The 20,040-nt window shown below is 41.3% G+C and overlaps 2 protein-coding genes across 7 annotated transcripts in view; one reads left to right on the forward strand and one right to left on the reverse strand.

Annotated features, from left to right (window-relative positions):
• RASSF6 (Ras association domain family member 6) overlaps positions 1-20,040 on the reverse strand; it is a 90,684-nt gene that overhangs the window by 30,459 nt on the left and 40,185 nt on the right. For 4 of the 6 annotated variants that reach the window (XM_075501345.1, XM_075501347.1, XM_075501344.1 and 1 more), the window contains exons 1-2: positions 1,347-1,457; positions 280-368 (exon numbers count right to left, since the gene is read on the reverse strand). The gene's annotated coding sequence lies outside the window, so the exon portion shown is untranslated. Of the gene's footprint in view, positions 1-279; positions 369-1,346; positions 1,458-9,697; positions 9,912-20,040 lie in introns of those variants that run through there. The other 2 variants (XM_075501346.1, XM_075501348.1) reach the window with 2 other exon arrangements.
• LOC142408767 (interleukin-8-like) lies at positions 15,518-18,233 on the forward strand. Its single transcript, XM_075499324.1, has 4 exons — positions 15,518-15,723; positions 15,907-16,042; positions 16,845-16,928; positions 17,528-18,233. The coding sequence occupies exons 1-4, from the start codon at positions 15,660-15,662 to the stop codon at positions 17,556-17,558; spliced, it is 315 nt and encodes a 104-aa protein (XP_075355439.1). The 5' UTR covers positions 15,518-15,659; the 3' UTR covers positions 17,559-18,233.

The following is a 20,040-nucleotide window of genomic DNA, read 5'->3' on the forward strand; positions in this document are numbered from 1 at the left end:
GGCAGAAGGATGTTTCCTGCATGGGGACTGCTGCCTTACCAGTCTCCCACATACCTCCTGGCTAAAAGATACGTGGGGAAAAACTCGACTTCCCAATTAGACTGCCTTAAGAAGTACTGTAATTACATTTTATTGTGCTGCATTTTACTGTGGTGACCTGGGGCAGAAAAGAGGGAGGGAAGGAGAATAAAAATGCAGGGAGGGAGGGGATGGACCTAGATACATCTGTCTTTGTACACCAGTAGCCGTAGTGAATAACTGTGCTTAGCGTTTCCCTACCAAAGGGGTGCCCATGCTGAGTCTGAGGCTTGTGGGAGCAGATGTGAAACGGAAAGTAAGTCCATCCTCAGGGATATCAGTAGATCTTCCTGGACAAGAAATAAGAGCAGAAAAAGGGCATGAGATGTCCATTTTTGGTTATAAGCTTTACAATGGTTCAATGACAGAAAAGGTAACTGGTCCTGGACAAAGAAGCTGAAACGACACTACAACCTCCTGCTTGCTTGAAGTTGTTAGTGAAGCACTTGCAAAGAGAAATCCCAATATTCCTAGAAAAGCCAAATATTATTAAAGGAAAAAATCTGGACCAAAAATGCTAAGTCCTGGACAAAACAAGAAACGGATATGGCCACTCTAGCCCATTCTGTTGTAAGTGCAAGAGGCTTCTTCTGCCATTGTTGTGAATAGGAGAAGATCCTTTCTTTTAGCTTTCAGATTAATGAGTTTCTGGACTGCAAAGAGACAAAACATTCTCTGCCATCAAACTTGCACTGTAACACCTAGCAGAAGAAAATCTAGGTAGTGTTTTTCATTTAAGCGATCTTGTTACGGCGTGTCAGATGGGGGAAAAATATCAGATAACGCAAGTGGAAAATGTGATAGGGAAATCACCTCGGTGACTTCAGCGGGGTGATCCCTTGCAATCCCCAACAATGTATTAGGTCAAGTACTGCAAAAGAGAAAGAAATCATGCAAATCCTACATTAGAAGTGTGACCTGTGTCAGCTTCTGGCAGGAAGTTCAGCTTCCAGCTACTGTCTATAACTGGCATTACTATGAAAACAAAACGGGTTGCTTTGAAAACCAGTGTGTCACCTGTAGCTGAATTTCCTGGCTCTAAGGTGTGGAGCAAAACCATAATCCAACTCAAATGCTTTTTTCTGTGTTAGGTCATTTGTTTATGAAATGCGATGAGGGTGAAATATATTGCTTGAATCCTTTCCAGAGAATCATAAGGTAGATTTATTTCAGAAAGGAAGAAAGCAAGCCTCTGTTTTTCTGAATTACAGATTCTGTTTCCATTGTAAAAGGTTATAGTGCCTAAAGTGTTAAAGATAAGCTCATACCCGTAATTTGCATCTTTTCGCGCAGAATACACAGAATGAAGGTGATGTTTCTTTCCAAGGTCTTCTAGATCCATACTTTAAAGTATACTTGGCAACTCACAAAACCTACTTTTGCAAAAAGAAACCCAGTTGCACTTACATTGTTTGAGGTCTGTACTTGTTGTGTCTAAGAACTGTGCCAATACTTAATTTAATCACGTAACCCATGGCAATCCTCTGCTCCTGTTTTTAAAAGTGTATATATTCTTTAATAAAATAAAAATATTAATCACTCAGTTCTCAAGGCCTTTAAACTAACTTTCCTCCATGCTGTATACTTTAGAGTGTTTCTTTTTCTGAACCTCTAGAAAAGAGTCACAGTAATTCAAACTCATCTCCTGGGAGACAGGCAGCTTCAATCTATGCAGCTATGTAATTTTATAGAGGAGAAGTCAGGCACAAAGAAATAAAACTTAAATCTTCAGAGGTAATTAATTTGCTCTGGAATGACCTTTGAGGATGACAGCCTCATCTTTGATGAGATCTTTGTGGATCCTGGCCTAATGGACTATCCAAGAGTCACAAAACTCTGCACCAAAGCCAAGCGCTGGATTGAAATCTCTGGCATTCCAAGTTAATGCTTTAGGCATGTGATTGCCTTTTCTCTGAGTTTATCAATCTTCCGCATCATGTACATGCAATAAATCTAATTTACTTGCTGATTTTGTCCTGGAATGTCCTTATATTTTTCTTTCACAAGGGACTTGTCTAAAGCTGGAAATTCCTAATGGGTCCGTGCTTTCACGTGGGCACTTCTAAAGTAAGATACTGAAATTGCCTTGATTATTGTTCTCACAGATACCCAGCAACTTCAACAGCAAATGTGAGAATCAGGCCACTTACTTATTTAAGTATCCACGTGCAGATTCAAGGGTACGACTTTAAATATCAAAGGCCATGCTGTTGACTTGCCTGCAGAATGTTAACATCACATCCCATACCAGACAACACTAGCTAGAAAATATGCACATCTCTGTTTTCTTCTCACAAAGTCATTTCATATCCTTGGGGTGTGCCTTAGACAAAATCTCTGTATTCAAATACAGGAATGGGAGCTTCAGATCCAGATTCTGACCTCGGCTTCGTGATTCAGGCCTCTTCTTCACTGCTTGGGACAAAAGAAGTGGCTGCTGGTTGTGCAAGAGCACTGAAGGGTGTGGAAAGGCCCAGTCCGATGTCAAAGAGCTGTGGCTCAGCAACGGGGCAGTGTGCAGAGCACCTCGGGGCTGAGTCACCACTACTGTTATTCATTTTTGCTGAGGCAGTGTGCAAAAGCTCGGCTTCAGATAAGTAGCCCATTATTCTAGATACTCTTCAAAAATAGGAAAATGGGATGCTTGCTGGTGCTGAAGTCTTACAACCCGCTGTAAGCCCTGCACCAAAGGCTGTAAGATGCCAGCTGGTAAGACTGCAAGTGCTGCGAGAAAGCCTGTATATGCACTCTCTGCCATTCCTGACTTTTATAAGTGTATGCTGTCTGCTGGGTTTATGCTGAAAGAGAGGATCGAATGCATCCACTTACTGATCCTCTTACGGGGACAGATGATTATCCTGAACCCACTAATGAGCTACACCAGGAACATAGGCTGAACAGTGGTGAAATGCCACCTGCTTGGAGCAGAAGCATTCTCACTTAGCAGAAATGTTAAAATGCTGATTGCGGCTCCTAGGCAGGAAGCTGCCCTGCTGTCCTTAAGGAGGGACCACCACTGCTCTTTCAAAATGACAGCGTCCTTGCTTGCGTGCCATTAGTGCAGAAGTGACTTCTTACACAGGGCTCCCAGGATGACACCGTGCAACACAATGAGATTGCAACATGATCCGGGTATGATTTTATTGTCTTGCTGGAACTCATTACCAGGTTCCTGCCTCCAAGGAAAAGAATGACATGAAAATGGCCTTTGGATGCCCCCATAACGAATGATTCACTTTGAAACATGCGATGGCTGGTACATGGGCTTGAGGACAGGGCCCTGAAAAACAGCAAAGCTGCAATGTACCGACATTGCCTTTTGCAGACAAACAGCACAGGGAGACATATTCACAGTCTGAAAGACACGAGGCACATCTGTGAGCAGCTCACCTTGGGCAACCTTATTTTCCCTTCATTTTCACCTTATTTTCCCTTCATACCATAGCAGACACATGCAACACAGCGCTCTAGCTGTAATGCTATAGTTGTGATAGTAGCTGTAAACTAGAAATAATAACAGTGTGGTCTGACTGCTTCCTGAGCAGCACTGAGTACCTGATACCCTCTCCACGGGAGGCTGTGGTTGAGGTTACAGGACTCAGCATATTATTCGAGATATCCAATACTTCCTTAATTCACATCCATTGCTGCCAGCGGGAAGAGCCAACATGACCGAACTTGCCACGAAATGAAGTGACCTATACATTAGTAAGGCTTAATAAAGACAGCTTTCATTCTGTGATAAAAATGTCATTATGTCTTGTAATTCCATTGTGTCATATAACTAAATTTGATGGCACCTCAGTTCTTGAAGGCTTTAGAGCCATCGTCGCTAATCCTTCAGATATTATCTGCCAGCTAATACAGCGTGTCTGATGCTTCATACAATGGATTACAGTAAATAGTTTTCTAGGCTATGTTGTAGCAACGAAGGATGTAGTTTGAGACATACAGCTTTGGGGAAGGCAGCGTAAGAAGTTGCTATGCCTTCCTCAGCCCTGGCTTCTTGTTCCCGCCTCTGCAGTGCAGCTTTTGCATCATCTCTTCAGTTATTCCACTATCACTCTCATAGAGCCAGAGTATAAAATGAGACCCCCTCAAATAAATAAGGAAGAATCACCCTAAAAATAAAATGACCAGCACTGGAGTGAAAAAAACATGCCTGTAATAACAAGCACCTCAGGAATCTCAGCCCATTCCTATTCCCAGATCTCAAAATAAGTCCCAAAAGTCTTCCACTGAAACTTTGATTGGTGCATGTTAATGAGAAACACTATTCCTTTCTGGATTAAGCTGTCCAAAACATAGTAAAACAGCATAATAACTGTTGGTTATTGGAAAATATCTTTGATTCGGAAAAAAAATGAGAGGCCAATAAAGGAGGACTCTGAGGAACTCACCATGGTGCAACACTTGTCTTAATGTTCTGCCTAAATAGTAAAATGTAATTTTTAGTTATCTTCAGAAGGGAAGCAATTCATTCGTTGTATGAATTCGTTGTATGTAAGCCACCTGGTTTACACTTCTTACTGTCAACAAATCACGTAAGTACTCAAAAAATGTGTATGAAAACCAAACTTCTTTGCTCTTATGCCTTCTGCTACAGACACATGCTTTTCATCTGGAATTTCTTTTGGTAAGGGATTACCATGATGTTTGGCATTTCCTTTCAGACTGGGTTGTGAAAAGAGTAGGACATGCACTGGCTTATACGGAATTACAAGCATTCCTTTTAGAAGGCACTATGGTGAGTTTAAGACATGACACACAATTTTTAATCAGTAACTTCTTAAACAAGTATCACAAAACACCAGTGAAACAAGTACATGATGAAAAGTACTACTGTGATAGAAAGCTTTGGAGAGGATCTTCTTGTCTATCATGGCAGGAGTGTTTATGCCAGAGCAACAAAGAATACATCAGCTTTTTCATTCTGAATGTATATTTCAGCAGACAGTGCTTCACAGGTCAATGATAAATTGAGCTCTATCTTGCAACTGGGCATAAAAGACTAAAAATTTCAATGAGGCTGCACAAATATATTCCAGAACTAATTTTTTCCTTTCCTGTCCAATTCCATACCTTGAAACTCAATCCTTATTACTTAAAGATTATAATAACAAAGGCTATGAGTTCAAGCATAATCTGTAGCTATTCCCTTTCCCACACTTCTATAGCGTACTTCAGAAACTCATGCAAAAGGTGAACAGAATGACGTTCAAGTCAACAAGTGCACATCCTGCTCATTTTGCAACATTAGCTGGAAGGAAATTGTTTTCAAACTCTGGTTTAGTAACAATTCCCTGATCAAAAATACTGTTACAACTCCCTCACTAAAGCGCAAGCCAAATCCTTATGAACTAATAATTGCACAGTGTTCTACAACTAACCACCACTTGTACAAAATGAGATAAAGAATTGAGCCCCTGTCCCTGCTCCTGGTACACAGAACTGGACAATTTTATTATCTGCAATACTTTCCAAAGTGACTTTCATTTCACAGAGAAAAGCATTTAAAAATTCCAGAAACAGAGCTGAGAGATGCAGTGGGGTTACAGGACCTTTGCAGTTCCACATGTGTAACTTAAAGCTTTCACCAAAGATGGCCCCAAGTCAACACAATTGTACATAAGTACATACTTACTTAGGCTGGACTGTCAAATGTTTTGAATATGGCACTCGGTAATTACTCTTTAAGGTACTATTGCCTGAAAATTGTTTATGTCCCAACTGTATTAGCTTGCTAGGACTTCTATGCTCATGAAGACTTTTGCCACTCGAAACACTCATCATGCTCCACCTGCGATCACTGCCAAATCTGCAGTCAACACAAAAGTAACAATAAAGCTCACGTACAGTAGCAGGAGTGTTAGAGCAGGCATGTTAATGTGCTATGAGATCTTATAAGAATCAAGGTTGGACATAAGGTTCAAACTCTGAACGCCATACATTGCCAAAGTAACTGTCACCACCTAACTGCTTTGCCAGGATTCATGAATCACCCTGTCACCTGTTGTTACAGGTGACACCAAGTCTCAGAGCCAGGTTCTGGAAAAACTTGACTACAATTTTTGTAATGGTGCTCCTTGCTGGTCATTGAGAAATGTCACTCTCCTGTTACCACCCCAAAATGATTAGGTTATTAGCATAAATCATACTGGGGGCAACTGTGGCTGCAGCACCCTCAATGGTAGAGTTCAGAATCCTGAAAGGAGCGGGCAAGGCAAAAAACAGGATCACAGCTGTGGACTTCGGGAGAGCAGACTTGAGGCTCTTCAGGAATCTGCTCAGAAGAATCCCGTGGGAGACCATGCTGGAGAGCAGAGGGGTCCAGGAGCGCTGGCTGATTTTCAAGTACCACCTCCCTGCCAAGCTCAAGAGTGGTCCATCCCAGCAAGCAGGAAATCAAGCAAAGGCAGCAGCAGGCCTGTGTGGATGAACAAGGAGCTCCTGACAAAACTCTAACGTAAAACGAAAGCGTACAGAGGTTGTGAAGTCTCCGTCCTTAAAGATATTCAAAACTCAACTTGACAAGGTCCTGAGCAACCTGCTCTAGTTGATCCTGCTTTGAACAGGCAGGAGGGGGGTGTGTGTCTGTGTGTGTGTGCGTGCACATATGTTTTTGTATGAGCGTGGACTTGGCGTTTTCCAGAGGGCTCTTCCAACCTTACTCTCTCATGTCTTTCTGTGAAACTGTGATTCTCCATCTGGCTCAGGAAGAGGTAATGATGTCTGCTTAGATGATACCTGCACTGCCGTTGGACATGGGTATTTCCAACCCAGAGTGTTCATGCAATGATCTGTTGAGGAGGTTGTCTGAAATAGGAAGTGAGAAATCTCTGAAGTCAAACATGGAACATTTGAATCCAAATAAACCTGAAAGTTAGCTTTGGGGGATATAGGAAGTAGGGGTCTTTTTCCAAAACAAAATGAAGCCTACAGACAGTGTAAGGGCTACATTTTTGAGATGGTGGACAGCGAACCTCGAAGTAACACTGTTTTGTTCATGTCAGCTTCAGAGAAAGGGAAAACATTTTTAGTTGTCGTGATAGATTTGATGCTAGTACCAGGAAAAGATGAACTGGGAAAGTTCTCACTCTCAGGGCTGTGTTACAAATCAGTGAATGGTGAGCTTACAATGTTGCTCCATTTATTTCCTACCGGCTCTGAGGAATAACTGGTCTCTAAGGTTTGCTCCATCAGACCTCCTGAGTAGTGGGAAAGCCAGAGTTGCTTTTGGACCACCTCAAAGATTCCTAGGAAGGACACACTCAGCATGAAGGAGAAAAAAATTGTCTCAAAGTATCTCAAGTCCCTTAAGACTGGCAAATCTTTAGTGGATTTGCTGGAACAGAACTTGGCCAAATGCCTCAAGTAGAACAGTAAAACTAGAATACATGAGGACAATCTCTTCAGGAGAGAACCTTTTAAACCTCATCAAAGCTGAAAAGTAGATGCAAACATGAAGTCTAACCAAGAAGAAGGGGTCCTAGGTCTCTTGCATTTCTCATTTAGTCTCTGAGAGTCTATGAGAAACTCTTCTGGGGGACATCTTACTACCCAAGGAGTTTTTGTCCTCCAAAACTGCAGAAATCATGGAGATTTTGCAGAAGCAATGGAAATCTTTTCTGAAGAATACAGGTGATTGACAAGACGAACTTTATGAAAGGCTGTCAGCCAGTGTACAGTCATGCATGCCACTTCAGAAATGAAAATTATAAAAGATATGCTGGAATCGGAGCTTATAATGACTCGTAACAGTTCCCAAGCTCTCCAGTGGTTATTATACTTAAGAAGAATGGGGAAGGGATATTGGTTTGTGTGGTTAAACGGTTGGCTCAGTGACTACCCCCAGTGCACACGTTATGCTCGTAATGAATGGTTTCCTGGTTAACTGTACTGGGATTGGATACCTCAACAGGTTGGATTTAACAAACAGGTATTGGCAGACCTTCAGGAAAAAAGTGCCGGGGAAAATCAGACTCTTTGCTGTAGGTTTACATCCTTGATCTACATTAAAGATTCAGACGTTTGGGTGTGGCATCGACCGCTAATGATCTGTGTCAACACAGCTGTTTATGCTAAATTGAAGTGGGTAAATTCCGGTATTCTAATTACATTACTTTTTATAAGAGTAAATTAGCTCTGGGCTGGAAGTAAGAGAAACAGTGATATAGAAGAGTAATTTTCACATCTTTCATTCAATCCCAATGACAAATACTTTTCCTACAATAAATAGGAGAAGATGCCTTTTATTCAAAGAGAATCCAAGCCCAGAAAGGACAAACACTGAAGCATAATACTGAAGAGAGGGTAGGGAGGGAATGGCAGAGGGAGATTAGGGCTTTCAGAAGTTCAGGACACACCTTTGGAATGGCTAAAGGTATAAAACCACTTGCAATTCTAACCATGGCTGTTCAAGCTAGCGCAGACCTGGGTTGATGGTGGTTTGGTAAACATCAGACCCACAGTCATACTGTACACGAATCAGTCATACAGAGATAGGATCCACCTCAGATTAAGAAGATCAGTCTGGGTAGGAAGTGTTTAGGTCATTAGAAATGACTACTTTCAACTTTCAAGTCGCTTTCTTTTGAAGAGTTAAAGAATAGCTTCATCACTTTCCCCAAAGCACCATGGTGAATTGCAAATGCACTAGAAACTTAGGATGTGAGGAGATATGATTCCGAGTATAACTACCGAGATGGTTAGGCATAGATTTACACTGCTAAACAACGGAATTTTTAATTTCAAGTTCACAAAATCTGAGAAACTTTACAGACAAATAGAGTTGCTTTCAAAAAGTGCTACAATACTGCAGGCAATCTACGGAGGCTTAAAAAATATTAATTCTGTCTTCGTATCACTGGGCCTTTAAAAATCTAGAGAGCTACTTGTGAGTGCTTGGGAAAAAACAAGGTGCAAATCCACAAACTCTCCCTGTCACACCAGTATTCTGGTTTGCTACTACACATCTATGAGGAGTGGGAGAAGGCAAAACAGGTCATACCCAAAGCATTTGTTTGACCTGCTGCTGACTTTTATTCAGTGTTACAAAATCCATTGGAGTTAAAGGCAGTCCTCCATAGCAGAGTGGCCAAGAAGTCAGAATAATGTAAATTATTCCCTGGGGCTTTCAATTTGATATCGGAACAAAATTACAACATGAAATGAAGGAAAGAAGATGGAAAGCCAGTAACAAGAAAAATTAGTTTGGTTCCTCTGAAAACCACTACCTTCCAGCACAGTGTTACCAGTCAGAAAAAGTATATGCTGGAGGTGCTGCCTTTGCTCTTTTTTCTTGAGGAGCAGGACTGGGTGGGAAGAGAGAGGACCTGGGGTCTGTCCCATCTCAGCTGACTTTCCTGACTTCGGCAAAGCATCTGTAACAACCGCAAGAGGAAGCGGAATACCCAGGTGCAACTGCAATGCAAATCCTTATTTGTACCTATTAATAAGGAAAACCAATCTCTTCCACAGCAAATATTCACAATCAACATACCGCAGAGCAGAACAAACCCAAATTGTTAATCTGCAAAAATCGATGCTATGCACTCAGCAGGGCAAATATTTAACCTGTAAATACACCAGCAGAAATTAATTTCCAGAGAAGAGTTACCTGCTTGGAGTCAGCTAATCTTTCTGCAGTGTCCGACCAGCAGGACTGCACCAGAAACAGATTCCTTAGGATGCGTTTGTTCCATTTTGGCCTTCAGTTTGGCACTTACCCAGGAGCATTCTTCCTCAGCTCCAGTGTCAGAGGCCTTTGTTTAAGGAGCTATAAACTCTGTTTTGGTTTCATGTGATGTAAACGTGCATACAGTCTGCTCAATGACCATCAGTCCCACGAGGAGCCAGCTTCCCACACAATGGGGATGGGCCCTCGTGGATAAAATGCAGACTGCGGTTCCCTTCCTCTCCACCTTCTTTTGTCTTCACCCTTTGTTCTCTCAGGTGCAGGCAAGAAGCATACACGTAAGCCCTCTATCTCCCGTTCAAACTGATTTTTCCTCCATACAGCTGAAACTTCGGAAATAAAAAATGCCTTGATGATTTACACACAGGAATTTGAGGCCAATGCACCCTCTTCTGTCTCCTAGTAGCTGCTGTGCTTCGCATCATCTCACTGCCTTGAGTTCAGGACCTTGTTCTCTCCAGATTTAGATCCAATGCCAAAGCGTGACTCCGTTGATTTTCATTTATCCCTGATTTACACCAGTAGGCGGATGATTAGAATTGCAATACCCATGTAGCACAGGGTTGTTAATTCTGCTTTGCTTTGCAATAGGCTTGAAAATGCAATAGCTTTGGAAAAACTGTCCTTATTTTACCCTCCTCCCTCAAGCAGACAAAGGCTACCTAGAAAACAAACTCCTAGTTTTGGCACAGCTGAGGGGATAGAAACTTGCAAAGGGGAGGCCAGGGAGTAAGGGAGGGAGTGTGAGCAAGTGCTACTCCCAAGTATCTTCTCCAGTCCTTTCCTTATTCTCAACTACTGTTTCTGCTCTGTCCTGGAAGTCTTGGCCTTGTCACATTAAAATATTTGTTTGAGTAACTCTTTGGCTCATGTATTGTAATTGGTCTTCAGTGATTTACAATGATTAATAAAAAAGGTATTTATTTAATATGAAAGACAACACATGGAGATACCAGCTGAAATAGTGGAAAGTCCCTGAGTAACCCTACTGCGATTTTTTTTTTTCTTAAAAATGCAACTACTGCAGTTAAACCACAGTGGTCACTTTTTCTTTGAAAAAGTTGCTGCATGTTGAGTAGCATGAACACCCTGATCATGCTTCAGGCAGCATCCTGTCTGTTTTCTTCCTTTCCTTCTCCCCCCCCCAATACTACTTCCCTTTCTGGAGATGACTTCATTTCCTACGCAGTTACTACATACACAGGGAAACCCCGGGAATATACAAAGGCAGATATTTTCCATCAAACCTGATCAGTAAATGGCTTTTGATTGTATTGTGAATCAGCCAAAGGGCACAAAAAGGAAGGACTGCAATTTTGGATTCCTTCAAACTGCTGAAAACTGTGAATAAAGTTCTGAGTCAACCATAAACAGTCTCCTTGAGGCTCAGGGACTTTGCTGAAGCAATGCTCAACATCGCCATTAATGAATTTTAGAAGTCCAGCTGGAAGGGTGGAGTATTAAATGCATAGCACTAAGACGCAGAACAGCTAGCAAGATGAACAAAGGGAAATTAAGCCGGCTAACAGAAAAATCAGGAGAGAGAGAAAGAAGTGATAGCGATGGTTTTGGATGTGTTATATAATTGTGTATTGCTGGAGCACTTGCTTGTGCTGCAGGGAGATCCACGTGCCAGGTCTTCTCAAGACAGAACTCGAAGATGCTTCTCCTGCCTCTAAACCAGAGATTTCATCAGCAGTGTAGATGGAAAAAAATATTCACCAGCATAGGTGTTGCAACTGTACTTCTCTGCAGCAAGAATCACGGACCGCACGGAAAATACAGGAATAGGGATCATCATCTCCTGCGCTGTGAGGAAGTAGCACTGCAGTACAGCAGAGCTCTGGCTCCCATCCTTGTTCTCAGAAAACTTTGTGCAACCTTATGACTAATTAATACTCCTTTGTTAAAGCACTCGCACGGTGACCTTTGTAACACCTGCCCAGTAGGGACTGATTCAGAACACACACTTCACTCCATGCCCAGCACTTCTAGAAACAAATGAATGCAATTTCCATTCTTGTTAATGGTGGTAAATATCAAGCATAAACAGCTTCAGGAAGAGGGGCAGAGACAACCACATGAATTTCTTTCCTGAGAAGAAGGGCTCATCAAAATGAGTTAGGCTTTCAGAATTGCGTATTAACTAAACAAAAGAGAACAAATATTTTTGTAGAGGGCTGACCCAGACAGCTGAAGCTGATCAGGAAGATAGGTACTAAACATGTATCTCATGGTTGCGTGTCTATTTACAGCCATTTGTTCCATATCTTTCATATAAAAGTCATTCAGTGGGACAGTTGGCAAACTTAAAAGCTTGTGGTTTTTGTTGCTATCTAATTAAGAAATAGTTAGGGGAAAAGACATATGGTATTTGTAACTGTAAGTTCTCTGTTTGGCCCTCTCAAGTTGCCTCAGGTAAGGTTCACAGTAGAGACTGTCTCGCCACCAAAATACAGATGACACTGAAGACCCAGACTGCCAGACAAAGACGCAAAGAAGTTGAGATATTTTCCCTTTACAGATTGAAAGTATGCACAGATTTTGCATACAGGGTCACAGAAGTATAAGAAAATAAGAGGAAGAATTTGCCTGAAGGAAATCTAAAGCTCAAGCAGGACTACCCTTTCCTGCTGAACCTAATATGCTTTAAAAAAACCCCTAACAGGAGTTGTCACATTCACTGACACAGCTGCTCAGCTATTTCTAAATGATCTTTTACATGTTTGGATCTAGAATTCCAGGCATGAGGCAGGATTTCTAAAGATACCGGTGAGCAATCAATGAGGGAGATGAGGACAGAGCAGTGCAAGGACTTTCCCAGGGGAAAGAAATCCCCCACTGCTCATGGGAGCACAAGGAAATGTAAAGTTCCAGGTCACTCACAAGTCAGGGAAAGTTGGGGAGAAGCATACAGAAAATGATCTGAGAAACTCCAATTATTTTCACTTGGGTACCTCAAGCTCTCTCTTGCCCTTTGGTATGCCATTGCATAACTGATGTGGAAGTCTTGATTAGTGGAATTAGCGAATTTTATGCCTGCGGCAGCACCTACAAATTGAGTCGAACTAACCTAGCACGTACCAGTTTGCCATGTGATTTGGACAGGGACTTCTCTACCACACATCAATGACAAAAGTCGGACGCAGGAGAGTCTGCATTCCTGTGTGTCATACATTGCTGATAAGCCCATCATTTCTCAGAAATCTTATCACTTGGTAGGTGTTAAGGTACTCTTATACCAAGAAAACGGAAGCTTCTCAGTAACTATATCTATGACTGCTATGATGAAAAAAGTGTTTATTCGGCTGGAGGCTACCAGATATTATTTACGATACTCATACTAAAGGCTTAGGAATTATTCTCTTTAGTCAGAGACTGTATGCATTAGAAATTCAGCAGCTTTTAATTCACCTGCCCTACGTCTCCAAAATTAGGTCCTTGTAAATAAATTGAAACAGCAGCTCCTCTCTTTTGCCCAAATCACAAGAGTTTACAATAAACCATGTGATCTCTTCATTTATGGTTCGTCTTTTCTGACTTCTCTCTGTAACCACAAAAGGAATTTCATCTTTGTTGACTGTGGGGTTTTTGCAGGCCAAATCTTCTGCTCACTACCTCTTAAATCACAAGTCAAAACAGGCTCCAGAACTCTACTCAGGTGTTCCCATTGCTCCATATAAGGATTTGTATACTGTAACAAATGTATTATTATGTCATATATGACAGATGTAAGACACCTAAGCCCTTTCTTTATATTTGAGTAGTAATGTACAAGAGCCACAAACATCTTACCTGTTGGATCAAGGAAGCAGAAGTAAGGCTTCCTTAGAACACAGCAGGCAGTAGGTTTTACACAATGAAGACAAAGAATAACACCTTCATTGCATACACAGTACAGAAGCAATACCTTAATACTTTTATCTTTGAGTTAATGAAAATCATTAATGAAATTAAAGACAGTTTCTTGGGTTTATTTGGAAAGGAGGTCTACATTCCTCAGGCAGTGCAATTTATACTTCCACTTTCTCATTGTATGCAAGCCAGAAGACATTTCCATTGATACTCTAATTTGTATTTCTGTAAGCAGTTTGCTGTGCATGGAAATAGTGTGTTAGGGGGAAACAAAAAGTCCAGAGATAGGAATGAACAACCCAGTCTATGCTGCTATCAGGCAAGAGGACAACATTTTGTAAAAAGAGACCACCTGGAGACATGATAAAGGTCTACAGAGTTATGAAGGAGATGGAAATCAGGGAAAAGGATCAATACCTAACTCTTGTTTTCCCATAAAAGAATCAGGAGGCATCAAATGAAACCCGGCTCAGAGTGGGAAACTACTAGGGTTAAGTCTCAAACACACTTGATCTTTGCTTACACATTCCTAGACATCTGCTGATGGCCATGACTGAATAGAGAATACTCACTAGGCAGACCTCTGGTTTGACACAGAAGGGCTGTAATTAAGTGCTTATGTGCTCACATTAGCTAATCCAGCTATGTTCACTGCAAGCTGAAAATGTACAGGAAAAACAGGTGCTTAATTCCGTATCTACACATCTTATTAGGCTACTATTCAGAACACATCCTCTAAGACTATTTGTAAACTTAATTGTGTAAAACTACAGACACTGATATATACAGGAATATTAAGTGAATTTCAGTCTGGCATACATAAATCTCTGTGTCCTTCCTGATGAGTCCGAGAACATAAACCTACATGCATTCATATCTCTTCCTATGCTGTGTTCGTTTGACCGTCTCCATTACCTGGCAGAAGAACAATAGGGGGATTCCTTAATGTTTAACCCCAAAAAAAGCCCACTTGCGCTTTAGTATTATTTTCTATTGTTAATAAAAATGGTTGTACATCTCTGACTTTATCTGAATAATCCTCCTTCATTATCGCATCTTCACTTTTCCTTTAATTTTATCATAATCAAGAGAAATCTCCTCTTTACAGGGTCAAATTTAAATTTGCAAAAGTGCCTCAATTTATTTCAGAAGCTGAATCCTGCAGCAGCTTTTAGAACTTTCCTCTGCCCAAATTCAAAGCAGCAAACAGTTAAGAAGTGTTGGCTCCAGAAGAAGCAGTCATCCTCAAAAAAAATCCACCTGATAAGGCAAAGCAATTAATCATATCATAATAGTATATTCCATATGTTCTCAATGTTACGACAAAGTCAGTCTGGATTCTGTTGCTTATTTCAGTGATGCTAGGTTTTAATGTATCAAAAGTACTGTAATTATTTCTGCAGAAGTTATCTCAGCATATAAAGAAAGATTTTTAAAAATGTAATTGCATATAAGGACAAGGGGAGCTCATTAAAATCCAGTTCTAGTACCTATCATTTCTACAAAGTATTAGCTCCTACTTCTATCATGTCTTAAAATGAAAAAAAAAAATCAAAGCCCAAAGACACACAGATGGAAAATCACAGATCAAACGCCTTCCACCAGAAGTGGAAATTTACAGAGAGTAACATAATAGTGACAGCAAAAGTACGAAGGTACAGAAGAAAATAATCACAAGAGAGTATTACAAAACCCCTATAGATTCCACAAAACTAAGTACAGGGCAATTTTGTACATAGTCTATGTTTTTATATTTCTTTAATTAATAAGTGTTTTCTGTTAATGAAAAGCAATTTCGTGGTCATCTAGGGAAAGGGGCTTACCCACTCACCTGTGACTCATGTCACAGTAGCATCTTACAGGTTCAGAGTTTCCATTGGTATGACGCACGCGTGATGCTGGAGTGCACAGGGAGTATATAAGCACGGCAGGTCCTGGAGCACAGGCACTAGCCACCCTTGGGGCTGCGGGAGCTCACCTCACCACAGAACCAGACCCAGGCGACACAAGGAAGAAACACTCTTGCATCATGATGGGCAAGGCTGTGGCGGCTGTCCTGACTCTTCTCCTGATCTCAGCGGTTGGAACAAAAGGTAAAGAAGTCCCCCCTAAAGCTCTCCTAACTAATTGCTAGTGTAAATGCTGACCGGGGAGCTACTACGCTGTCCTGCAAGTGCAGCAAATAACTATTCTGATACCGTAAGCAAAAAGAACATGTTGTGCTTCCTGTGGAAACAGTGAAACAGTCCACATTTTTTTTTCTTCTTGTTTTACAGGTAAGGCCCTGCCACGCTCAGCAATTGAACTCCGGTGCCAGTGCGTAAGCACCCATTCCAAGTTCATCCATCCCAAGTTCATTCATAACGTGAACCTCATCCCCAGCGGACCTCACTGCAAGAACGTTGAAGTCATGTAAGTGCTTTTGCAAAATCCTCCCGATTACTTAACAAGAAGGAAACAGATTTTACATTAAGGATGATGTATGAGTTCTCTGAAAGATGTAACAAGCCAGCATGCGCAGCTACTCAGAATGCAGAACAGCAACGCTCATTGCTCTTACGAACCGTATGCTACGTGTTATAAGCTGCGTGCTGTTTTTGCCAATCAACTTTTTAAACACCCCATGCAATATTTCAACCTAAACCTGCAGTCATCAGACAGCAAATAACTTTCTAAAACTCTAAATTGCGCCAGCACGTGAGAGGAGAATGAAACTCACAGAGCCGTGCTGAGCAAGTGATCAAAACATGAATTTTTAACAGCTAGGTCAAAAATATGATCACACTTCTACTTAAGTCAATGAAAAAACTACCATTAGCATACAAATCATATAATCTGGTCATAATTCCAGAACTCTTACTGTAACAAGATTCCTACGGTCTGGGCTGTATAGTTTCTGAATCAAGATGGAAAGATTTAGCCCTTCAGTTAAATGCCATCACAAATACAAAGCAAGCTGGGGAAAAAAAAGAAGCAATTTTAGAAAGAGTGGGAGTCCTGCAAATGATTTAATGCATTCAAATGAACAGATACGAGATGATATGAAACCATTTAAAAATAAAAAACTTTATGTTAGGCTACAGCCTCAACTGATACAGCTTAAAGTAAAGGAGAACATGCAAGCGTACACCCAGAACAATGTTATGAAAGAAAAGGGAAATTGCCTTGGAATTCACTCAGTAGACCTTTTCCCTTCCTTTTTTCTCGGTTGCAGAGCTACCCTGACAGACGGCAGAGAAGTGTGCCTGGACCCCACTGCTCCCTGGGTGAAGCTGATCATCAAGGCAATTCTGGACAAGTGAGTCATTTGTTCTCAATGAGCACGGCTTACCAAAAACTGTATTTTAAATGAGCTAGCAAACACGTACAGCATAAAGCGTTCAAAAATTCTGTCTCCTCAGGTAGTTACTACCGTTTGTGTTCACTAACTGGGACAAACACTGTGAGTGCTTTGAGCTTTGTAGCATTGGGTTCAATCCCTTACTGTGCCACACACCCCACGTGAAAGTTAGCTACATCTCTCGTACGGCACAAGCATACTTAAAACCTGCAGCTCAAGTGCTCGGGAAATCCAGGCATTAACCAACTGGTTTTCTCTTGCTTGCAATGGTAGAAAGCAACAATCAGTTTTTCAAAACTAATGGCATTTAGATGAGTGGGGAAAAATCAGGCCCAAGAGGTGTCAAGTGAAGCATCAAACTATGGAAGCCCACAGTTACTGAGTACTTGTGAAAAGGTCACAATGTACCAGTGTCCCTTAGGTTCAGTAACGGCTTTTAAGGGGCTTGGACACAGAAGCACAAACCCTTAGTGTTAGATTTCATCTGATTCCAGAGAGTGATACCTGTTCCATGGACAAGTTCTAATTGTCTCCTTTTCCATTTTCTTTCTTTCTAGGGCAAATGCCAAACCTGAGACAGTGTCCTAAGACGAAGAAGAAAAATGTCGTAACTCTTCCAGGAAGGCAAAAATGGGAGAGATGCTCATCCAGCTTCTGGCAGCTCACCTCCTCCTGCCTCATCCAGTCACACTTCTAACAGCACCTCGAGAGTATGAATTCCCTGTTTTTGTAGTTAGTTGACAACAGTATTTTTAAGTCTTTTAAAGAGGTCTCATTATGTAAGAGAGAAACCACTGACACCAGAAAAAACTGGCAGAAAAAATGCCTTGTGAAAGGAGATGGAGATGATTTTGGAGTCATTTTTGCTAAACACAGCTGGATCAGTGCAATGCACTCTCAGCAGAGCTTTCACTAAATGACACCTTCCCTTTTTGCTAACACTTTAGGAAAAGACCAGCGACTCCTTCTCTCCCGGAAAGCACAGACAGGTACCATCAACTGTACCTAGGTCACTGCCACTCAGAGTGGGCTACTGACCGGAAGAGGGGAGCTTGCAAAATTAGGAAGCCAAAACTCTAAGTCATCAGTTTTTGTGCCATCATCTTCAAGATATTATTTATTGTAAATTAGTGATGTGAAGGTAGAAACATATATTTTAATGCCATCTTTGGTTAGAAAAAAGCACTTTATTTATTTACATATTTATTTTTATTTATTTAGTTTTACATATTTATTTACTTTTGCATAAGAATGTAGTTGGTCTTCAACATTTATTTATTTATTTATGGAAAATATTTATGTTTACATACCTAATAAATGTTTGTCAAAATGTTTTAACTTCAATATTGTGTGTTATGAATTTCCTTATTGAAATACAGAACTGAAAAAGAGGATGCATTTTCTTTCATTTTGTATCACATAATGGGTTCTCAAAAGGGCAAATGGTGGCTGAGTTGTGGGGGGCAGCTAATTACAACAGCAAATTCTTGCCTCTGGTGAGTGCAGATGGTTTCCAATAGGAGGAATTATAAAAATGATGTATTTTCTTCCTCTCTTCTTGCCAGACTCAGTGTTTTCAGAGGTCTGGGTGATAAAATTCACAGATAGAAAGTAATGAACAAATAACGGTTAGTCACAGAAATTCGAAGGCCATAGCAGTGGTGGTGCTCAGGCAGCACATCAGCTGAGAATCTGGCACTGAGCAAGGTTTTTCATTAACTTAATAAGCAGGGAAGCCTGATAAACATGAAGGAAGTCACTGAGCATCCTCCCTAATTCCAGTGAGGAGGGAGGACTACATCAGAAGAAATGCTAAGAAATAGAGGTCCGATTGTAGGGCCACACATCTGCCTGTGACACAGCGATTTACAGAGAAGTGGCTGGAATACAAGCAGCAAACGCTTGAGAAAATGGGAAGGTTGAGCAAATGCTTTGGTATTTGTTTTTCTTCCGTCTTTTCCAATAAGGTGCCACTCCGGATTCTGCACAAACGGCTCATGTTTGCTCATGGCGCAAGATAAAAAGGGAGTTTCTGGTACTGTTTGAGCAAGCTCTTGTGCAAGATGACAATTATTCCAACCACACTTTGCTCCCTATCCCCATCTCTGCCCCTGTCCCACAGCACTGCATTACACAGCCTGCTAGACCTCAGCCTCAGAATGTAAAGGAGACAAAGTTTCTCAAGGGAAAAGGTTTTGTTCAGACTTGTCTTACAACACTAAGCCTTCCTGTTTTCTGAGAGATTTTTACAAGCTGGCTTCTGTCAGAAATCTAATTTGGAGGTAAGCATGTCAGAAATATCAGCCAAGAATGGGGAGAGGTAGGGAAGAACCACTTTATATGCATGCCCATAAAAGTATGTGTGTATCCTAAAGGACTGGCGCCTTTGGTGCCAGTTTTGGTGCTATACAGATACTTAGGGTAAGCGCGTAACCTTTGTCACCAGGAAAATTCCAGTCAAGTTACTAGAAGCTGAATCACAGCCAAAGAAGGGCTCTTCTCATAAATTCTTCTGTCCAAAACACCAGCAATGGCTGCGCTCCCAGGACCCCAGGCAGGGCACCTGCACAGCAGCCGAACCATATCCCTTCTTTCTCCATAGGTTATCACTCAGTGGTGAGACATGATTCAGAGGCTGGCTAGAAATGATAAAATATTGCATTTCTTTCCTGTGTGCACTCACAAGATACTTTTCTTAGGTGCACAACAACAACCCTCACGCTTCCAAAAACGTGTTTCGGTGCTCTCAGAGGCTGCTAAGAGAAGCACTGCAGCTCCTCGGACTTGATGGCTGCCTTTGTCAAATGTGGGCTGTTCTTCCCTGTTGTTTCTGCTTTGCTAATGCTGCCTCTCCAAAGCGGAACTCTATGAAATTACTAATTCTCCTGGCAAAATATTTTTACGTTGAGACACTTAACAATTAAACCAGTTATGAACTAGTTAACAGTCTTAGCTAACATATCCAAAGTGTTGTCCTGCTCCCCAATGAGCAAAAGCCAGACACTGTGTATGTCCAGGATAAACTGCCATCTCCCCTACATACAATACCAAGGCTCTCATCTGGCAGGCT

The sequence above is a fragment of the Mycteria americana genome, chromosome 4 (assembly GCF_035582795.1).
Source record: "Mycteria americana isolate JAX WOST 10 ecotype Jacksonville Zoo and Gardens chromosome 4, USCA_MyAme_1.0, whole genome shotgun sequence".
Classification (NCBI taxonomy): Eukaryota; Metazoa; Chordata; class Aves; order Ciconiiformes; family Ciconiidae; genus Mycteria; species Mycteria americana.